Below are 9,055 nucleotides of genomic sequence, written 5' to 3' on the forward strand. Positions count from 1 at the left end.
GCTGCCTCTCGGATTGAGCAGAAATTCGAGTTCAAGAAAGTGCAGACAAACTCTTTCTTCAGTTTTTGCATGCTGATTTTAATCCCCCCGTTATAATACTGCTAATGAGATCAAGTGATACAAACGTCTGTATTAGCATAACAAACACCATCGTAAACAAATGAGCATGGAAACACCTGTAACTAGGATCCAAAGCACTCTCAATAACGTTCTCGGACATTAGTGCTGTGCGACACCTCTGCGTGTTGTTAATTGGCAACAAATAAAGTTAGTAAACGCGGAGCTCGGCATTCCTTATCTCCAACCCTGCTGTCTACACGGTTTTTTTACACCGGACAGTCCAGAGTTCCACTAATTCCTCTTCTTCCCGTACGTGTGTAATGCTGTGCCGGCGTTTCCCCGGTGATTTTTAGGAGCACGGGTAGGCGCGCACAGGACAGGATGAGACTTAGGAGCCACAACCTTAAGCTGTCTTCCAAGGTGCTGTGCTGGGCAGCGCTGCTTCCCGAGCCGCCCTCCCTTCTATACAGTGCAGTTCTATACTGATTCCGTATGCTGAACCGAAAAGACGTCCAGCCTAATGAAAACACATCCTGGCAGAGAGGGAGCCCGTGGTGCCCGTTTGCCCGTTCATCGTCCCGGTGAAAGATCCCGCGGGCAGCATTCCCCCCTCAGCCTCCATGCCCGCCGCGGTGCTGAGCGCGGGCGGGAGGTGGCGTCCCGTAGGCACTGAAGACGGGGTTTAGGGCTGAAACAGGGGAAATCCTGCCTCATGCAAGACGCCTGGCAGCCCCATCACGACAGAGCTCGTTCTCAGCCTCCTGCAGGGAAGGCTGGGTCTGGTGGCGGAGCGGTTCCCGCCCGGCCAGGGACACAGCCGGTCCCGGGACACAGCCGGTGCCGGGACACAGCCGATCCTGGGACACAGCCGGTGCTCGGGACACAGCCGGTGCCGGGTCACAGCCCGTGCTCGGGACACAGCCGGTCCCGGGACACAGCTGGCTCCAGCCCTGCCGGGCGGAAGCAGTTCCCGGACGCTTTTACCTCAGGCACTCACCGGACACCCCTGCTCTCGCACGGCGGTCAGGCACAAGAGCGGACGCCCAAACCCGGGGTCCTGCCGGCGGGCAGGGCCTCGGCTGCGCGGGCGAATGAGCTAAGAGCGCGCCGCGCATGCGCAACCCCCTCTCTTCCGGCGCTGACCATGGCGGACAAGGAGTGAGTCCCGTCCCGCCCGCTGTCATCCGCCTCCATCCGCGGCCGCTGCGCCGCCCGAGCCCTGCCTGCACCGCCCCCGGGGCCGCCGTGCCTCCGCCGGGGCTGGGAGCGGCGGGAGGGGAGGGGTCGGCGCGGCGGAGATGGAGCCGCCACCGGCCAGGCCCTTCTGCAGGCGGTGGCTGCGGCCGCCAGCCTTTGGCGGGGTGGGGAGGGAGAGCGGGCCCCGAGCGTCGTCGCCGCCGGGAATGTGGGACCGGGGCGGCGAATTCCGCCGGGCTGAGCGGGAGAGCAGGGCTGTGTGGGGATCGGAGGAGGGAGTGATTGTCCGCCGGTCGGTGTAGACGCTCGTCAGGGTGATAGTGGCTCTAAACGCCGTTCTGACAAGTTTTGTCGTGTTTGAGAGTTTAAAATCTCAGGGAAAAGAGGGAACGGGTCAGAAAGTGATGTTCAGGAAGTTCTGCGTGAAATTGAGGAGGAGGAACTTTACCGTACGGGTGACCGCGCACTGGAGCAGGTTGCCCAGAGAGGTTATGGAGTCTCCCTCGCTGGGGTGTTCAGAACGATCCGGATGCAATCCTGTGCTGTGCGCTCTGGGATGATCCTGCTTGAGCAGGGAAGTTGGACCAGTTGACCCACTGTGATCCCTTCCAACATCACCCACTCTGATAATCTGAGCAAGTTCAGAGTCCTGTGAAATAAATTTCACGGTACTGCCAAATAAGCTTTTCGTGTTCAAGCACCCGTTGAAGTAAACGTTCATTGAAAGGTTAACTCGAAGTGACTCTGTTTTATTACCAGTTGTAGCAAAATAGGACAAGTCTTTGTTGTTAGGGTTATGTGCAGCTCTGGTTGGTCTGTCAGGGTTTCTTGTCTGGTACCAAATGTGAATGGGGCAGAAAATCACCCAGGTCAGTCCCAGGGAGCTGTCCTGGGATGCTGTTCCAGGCTTGGGAACAGTGAGGATGAGGAAGACACAGTGAAGTGGCGCAAGGTAGTGAGGTCTGCACGTATGTTGTGTTTGAGACTTTTGATGTTTGTCGGATGTAATGTCATTGAGTTCCTTTCTAGCAGCTAAAAGCTTTTATTTCTTACTTTCATTTAGAGTAAAGAAGGTGCCCTCTGTGCCCGAGAGCCTGCTGAAGAAGCGGCAGGCCTATGCGGTCATGAAAGCCAAACGTCAGAAGAAGATTTTGGCTATAAAAAAGGTGAATATTTTCTGATCCCTCTACTCAGATTGCTTAGCTGCTGCAGTAGCAGCTGCTGCTACTACTGATGGGACGCAGTACCACAGTATGACGATATTTTCTTAATGTTTTGGACTAAAATATGCTTTTAGTGGCTGATAACAAAGTTTTGGGCAGACTTAAGGGTAAAATGTACAACATCTGTAACGCTGAAGTTAGTCTTGTACCGGGCAAAAGGCCTTTGTGAGGGGGAGCTTGATGTGAGAGCAGAGAATCCTAGAACTGTAAGGGATTGGAAGGGACCTTAAAGATCATTTAGCTCCAGCCTCCGTGCCATGGACTGGGACACCTTCCACTAGACCAGGTTGCTCAAAGATCCAGTCCAACCTGGCTTTGAACACTGTTATGGTTGGCCCATCCACAGCCACCTGGCGTGACCCGTTCCAGTGTCTCACCACTCTCTCTATAAAGAATTTCTTATATCTAACCTAAATTTTCCGTATTTCAATTTGTACCCATTACTCTTTATCACTGCAGTGCTGATGAAGAGTCAGGAATGATAACATTGGTTGCTGTGTGAAGCCTGCCAGGTTCTCTGGAGCATCACTGAGGGTTCTGAGCTGTGTGATACTGATCTGTGTTACTTGGGGGAAGTTCTAGAATATGTCACTTGAAGGTGATTTTCACATGTTAAAAGACACTAACTTTAAGCAATTTCCAATTTATTGCAGTACCGCAAGGCGCAAAGGAAGCTCATCTATGCGAGAGCCCAGGCCTACCACAAGGAGTACAGGCACATGTACAGGCAGGAGATCCGGATGGCCAGGATGGCCCGGAAGGCTGGCAATTACTATGTGCCAGCTGAGCCAAAACTGGCCTTTGTGATCAGGATAAGGGGGTAAGGTTGCATACAGGTATAAGCAGTTTTATGCCCAAAAGTACTGAAGTTGGCTTTCCTGTTGGCTCTCTGTTTTGAGGGCTTAAATATATTAACAAGATAAAGCCTTCTACCAGTGGCTTGAGAAGTTGTTGATAGATATTGTACATGCTCTTGAGGTGTGTTTAATTAAGGGCTAAATCATTTTGCTGCCTGCTGTCTTTAGGAATCCCTGATTTTTAAGACAAGGCTGAAAATACATGCAGACAGTTACTCTTTCTCACCTTTAAACTTGATAAAATTACATGCCCCTATTCCTAAACATTCTGCTGAGCTATTCTTCAAGTGTTTGTTTTGTTCTACTTTGGTAAAGTGTTACAGAAAGCTAAAAAAAGGTGTGATTGGATATGTTGAGGACAGCACAAGGCTAGTTCTAAATTGTTTCAGTGTAATACTTATTTGAGATTTCTTTTCATGAACTAGATGTTTTACCTTCTTACTGAAATATATAGCAATAGTAAGCTGATTTACTAAGCTTGTTTGTGTAATTCATGAAGTCTGTTTCCATATTGTGTTTTGGGGCTGTTTCTTAGATACCTGGTGTTTCTGGGATGTTGATAAATGGGCTGTGTTGCTTTCTTCTCCAGTACCAATGGTGTCAGCCCAAAGGTTCGAAAGGTTCTGCAGCTTCTTCGCCTGCGGCAGATTTTTAACGGCACCTTTGTAAAACTCAACAAAGCCTCCATCAACATGTTGCGGATTGTTGAACCCTACATTGCCTGGGGGTGAGTGAAAGGCACAGTTGTACCTAATCAGGGTGCAAGTGTTGGGTGGGTTTTGTGTTTTGCTGTGCTGGACTTGCAGGGGTTTTTCATCTTTGGCATCTCTGTGAATTGAAAATGAGGTTAAGGCAGTACTTCAAAGGGAATGGCTGCTAGATGCGATTGCACTCTCATACTGGTGTTCTTGGGAGCTTGGTGTTTGCTTCTCTCTTGCTTTTGTGTTTACGTTTGGGACATGGTGAAATGATCTTCAGTTGTTTGGTGTGGAAGTCCAAATCTGGGACGTTAACATTACCATGAAATGTGACTTGCAAAGGCTTAAAATTTTTTTTTTGAATGTGACTGTTTCAGTTACCCCAACCTAAAGTCTGTGCATGAACTGATCTACAAGCGAGGTTACGGCAAGATCAACAAGCAGCGCATTGCTCTGACTGACAACCGCCTGATCCAGAAACGCCTTGGTAAATTCTGCTGAGCAAAATGGGAAAGCCAGGCGCTTGCTGATCAGTCCTTAGTGTCACTGGTTTAGTTCTGATCTCTACTGTTGTCTTAATTGCTTAATACAAAGCAAGCTGGGAGTAACTTCCATCATAAAGTATTAAAAACAGGTGTAAAGAATCAAATTTTAGCCTGTTAAATGTAACCTCCTTAACCTTGGAGGTCAGTAGGTCTTTAACAAAAAAGTGCTGTAGCATGAAAAAGTCATCATAGTTTTGAACTTTCAGACTTAAATATTAGACATTTTGTCTTTGACTTTTGTGATCTGACGAACTTTTTAAATTTTTTAAAAGAACTAAATAGTGATCATTGTGCTCAGTAAAAACAAAGCGTGTTGAACAGTCGGGATATGGTCTGCTCTGGGGAGCTCCCTTCTCTTGCAGTCATGCCAGAATGAGTGAAAGCAACCACTCAAATCTCCTGGTTTTTTGGCGCTTGATTTGCGTTTTGCTTCAGATTAGGCTGTGTTATGTGTGATTCTTTTCCTGTGCTGTGGATTAACATCCTGAAGGTACTCTGATGTAATCCATTTAGCAATTGTGTTTTATGAGAGTTAACTTGTAACATGTTGCTGAAGACTCTGGAAAGGCATTAAGGAAACATGCTGTAGCATTATTCAGCAGCCTAACTTAATCGCTGGTGAATTTCCCTGAGTTACACATAGCAGTGGTTTAGGTGTATTTAATCTAGATTTTCTCCAAAGAACAGTCTGTTTTTCTAAGAGTAAGTGTGGGTTGTTTTTTGTTGTTCCTCTCTGCTGGCAGCAAATATTTAACAGTTGAAACTGATGCCTCTTGCCAAATGAGCCATCTAAAAGTTGACTTTGTTGCAGCTAATCCATTTTAATTGGAAAAGTCAGTCATTCAGTTTCATGACAAAGTGAGTGGTTTCTGATTTCCTGAAGTTTATCAAAATAAGTAGGCATGACAGTAACAATGTGATAATTTTTAGTTTGTTATTGACCAGTGCCTCTGAAGTCTTTCTCAAAACTGTGTCTGAATTTTAGGAAAGCTTGGCATCATCTGCATGGAAGATGTGATCCATGAAATTTACACTGTTGGCAAGAATTTCAAAGTTGTGAACAACTTCCTTTGGCCCTTCAAGTTATCCTCTCCTCGGGGTGGAATGAAGAAGAAAACGATCCACTTTGTGGAAGGTGGCGATGCTGGTAACAGAGAAGACCAGATCAACAGGCTCATAAGGAGAATGAACTAATGGTGAGATACTGCCCAAGGCAATCAACTGTTCAGCTCTGCAGGCTGCTGTTGTTATTTGTCAGACATTCAAGTTTAATAGATGCTCACTTACTCTTGGGTGGTACCTACAGTATAAAGCTACTTGAACAATACAGTGTTGTGGTTTTATTTTGGAAGTCTTACCAAAGCTTAAATATTGGGGAAGTTAAATTGTCAGTGTAGCTGATATGTTTAGGAAATACAGACATTACCAATAACTTGTTTTAAAGCCTTTTTTTGGTTTTATGTTGGGAAGCCTTGAGACCTTGGCTAAAACTTTCAAGCCTCATTAATGACCTGTTAATATGATTTAAGTTTTGTGATTGCAGGTACCGTGTTTTTTTCAGGTTTTCTAGAAAAGCCTGATTAGGACTGGTATAAATTTTCAGCTTCTTCAAGCTTCAGAATGATTCATTTAAAGCTTTCGTGTATAGTGACCAAGTGGCTAATTTTGAAATGCCAGTTTGCTCTTTTGAGTAGTCTGTTCTTTAGAAATGAGAAGGTTTATTAACATTTAAGGTGATTTAACAGTGACAGCTGAGTCCTAAAGGTAGGACCTACTCCAAACAACGTCTTAGCTGTTGTTGTCACTGCTGTTTCTGCTTTGGTGAGAAGTCTCTGCCATTTAAAGCCAACACTCTTTTTCAGAGTTCTTGTGCTTTGTTTTCCTTTTTAGACACTAAACTACCTTCAGTGTTGCCCATATCTTCGTTTCAGTCAAATATCTTTTTGGTTTGACATGCTGAAACTTAAGAAAACTTCATTGTGTTAGGATATTTGGAAAGGATGTCGAAGACCCAATTTTCCCCAAACTAGTTATTCCAAAGTCAGAATGGTTTTTTTGATTGGGATTTGTTTGGCGTGGGTTTTTGTTGTTTGATTGTTTTTTGTAGGGTTCTGTTTTTTCTTTTAGATAGATATGCAGTTTAGTAACGAGTTTCTAGCTTCAGAGGTTTGGTTCATAAAAAATGGGTAGCGTTGTGACTTCACAGTTTAAAACAGGCGCAGCTGCATTTGGATGAGTTCTCAGAATTTAAAGTTTCTGAAGGAAGTTTTATGTTATTTTGCTGTTTTGTTATTGTTTTTTTTTTTTTCTCAAGTCTTATAAAAATATTCTTACAGCCAAGGCACAGCAAATTGAGCTCATTGGGGTCCGCTTTCTGTCCAAGGAGCTAAAGGAAATATAGGAAATACTTTCCATTTGATTGACAGCGTTAATTCTTGAAGCTTTTTTGGTAGGCTGCTGATTTCCTCAGTTCAAGCTCCTTGCATGTTGTGCTGTTATCTCCCATCTGTGAAGTCAGCACTGTTTACATGGCATGTGGAAATTCCAGCTTCAGGAAAATAGTTCCTTGCTGGGGACAGGGTTTTGAAAAGATTTTAGCTCAACTATGAGAAGATGTTGGTAACTCTGAGAAGCAGAATTGTAACATTTGATGCCTGGGGTGATGTTAAGTTACTCCCACTACTATTCTTGTAGAAATTTTGCTGCTCATGGCAGAAACTTTGAAGTTCAGTATTGGCAGATGTGTCCTTGAGGTTAGTGCATTACCAAGGCTGAGGAGGACTGTATGCTTCTGTCTGATTTCTGAGCATGATGCTGTTTTTAATGAAAACAGTGCAGGTTTTCTGTTGGTGTAGATCCTTTCTCCTCCATCTTCCCTGCTAAACATCAGATGTATATTGGTATGTCATTTTCAGGAGCCTTCCTCTTGATAGGAAGCTTCTACTTGCAGTTGTAAATGCCTGTGAGGGTTGGTATATCGGCAGAGAAACAAGGGATATTCATTCATCTGGTTGTTTTTCACTGGACTTGTAGCTCAGCATCATATATAAGTGGCATACATTAGAGCTTTACTTCATCTTTTAATTTGGGAAGGGACCTTGCAGTTTCTTATTTTATGCTTATAAGCAGTTGTTAGACTTTTTCTGCAGACTGAATCTAAGATAACTGATTGTCCTTGTGTCTTCAACTTTCTTTTCCTACTGTTGTGAATAGGGTGCGTGTTTAAAATTCAAGTAGCCTACATGTAGAAAATAAAAGAATGTTGTAGTTTCTACTGAGGCTGTGGGCAAGCTGAAGTAGTAGGTTCAGATGACATACTGGCAGTACTTTACAGGTAATGTCATTATGAAGGGCTGTTTATATGAAGAAGAGTATTCCTCTTTCCTATAACCAGATAATTTCATGCTATTTGTCTTTATTTTTTATTCTATTTGTCACTTATTTCTTAAGTTATAGTCTCAAGTGAATGAAAAAACTGGACTTCCAGTACTGATTTCTTTGTATAGACTGGGAGGAAAGAGCATAGTACTTGAAAGCAAATGTTGACAATCAATATTTCCAACATACTCGATTTCATCAATTTTTCAAGCAAGCTTTACAGGAACTGGACCCAAGTTGGCTTTTTTGCTTTCGTTTTTGCATGTAAACAGTCTCTGAAATAAGCCAAAAATGAGAGTGCAGCAAAAGTTAGAATATGTACAGTGTCTTGGCATGTCTTTAAATATCAAGTATAGGTATTAATGGTTCAAGGTAGAAATGTTTATCCTGTTAGATCTGGTACTCAAGAATCTCTGTTTTCAGTAAAGAGATGTTAATGTAGAAGTTAGTTAGTTACCATGTGTGAGACTACTGCAGTCTTAAATCCAGTGAAATAAAATGAGTGTTTTCAGCCAAAATTACAAACTGTAAAAATGTATTACTTTTTCATGTGGCCAGAGTTGTTTCAGATCCACATGTGCCTAATGATTTCTTTTTCTTTTTTGCCTTGCAGGTAAAGATGCCCAGCTGCAATATTTCAAAGTCTGGTCTGTTAATAAAACAAACTTGCACAAAACAGTCTGTTGTCTTGATTGATCTCTTTTTGTGATCCTCTTCTAAAGTGGTGGCGTTTTTCAGGTTCAGTTTGGAGTTACGTGTTTCAAAGAGCCATAATTTGAATTCGCAGTATGCAGATACAGCTTAACCTTCATTTGGAGGAAGAAAATTTGGAAGGATTTGTGCAGGTAAGAGATGAGATTTTGAGTTGCAACAATAAATGACAAACTGAGCTGTGTACTCTTGAGTGGGCAGGGTTTGTGTTTAGTTGTGCACCAGAAGCTGTTTAATGTAAAGAAGCAGCAAGTGTAAATCTGTTCTTAATGTCTTAAGATCAGAGAATCTAAGAGTGGCCTAAGTTGGAAGGGATCTTAAAGATAAAATCTAGTTTTAGTGCCCCTGCCATGACCACCTTTCACTAAACGAGGTTGTTCAGAGCT

The 9,055-nt window shown here is 43.9% G+C and overlaps 1 protein-coding gene across 1 annotated transcript; it reads left to right on the forward strand.

The window, feature by feature from the left end:
• The first annotated feature begins 1,161 nt into the window (after positions 1-1,161).
• Positions 1,162-8,636, forward strand: RPL7 (ribosomal protein L7). The gene is made up of 7 exons (XM_040068514.2): positions 1,162-1,218; positions 2,321-2,423; positions 3,134-3,300; positions 3,927-4,064; positions 4,413-4,522; positions 5,566-5,776; positions 8,572-8,636. The coding sequence occupies exons 1-6, from the start codon at positions 1,205-1,207 to the stop codon at positions 5,772-5,774; spliced, it is 741 nt and encodes a 246-aa protein (XP_039924448.1). The 5' UTR covers positions 1,162-1,204; the 3' UTR covers positions 5,775-5,776; positions 8,572-8,636.
• Positions 8,637-9,055: the final 419 nt, after the last annotated feature.

Source organism: Hirundo rustica, chromosome 1 (assembly GCF_015227805.2).
Source record: "Hirundo rustica isolate bHirRus1 chromosome 1, bHirRus1.pri.v3, whole genome shotgun sequence".
Lineage (NCBI taxonomy): Eukaryota > Metazoa > Chordata > Aves > Passeriformes > Hirundinidae > Hirundo > Hirundo rustica.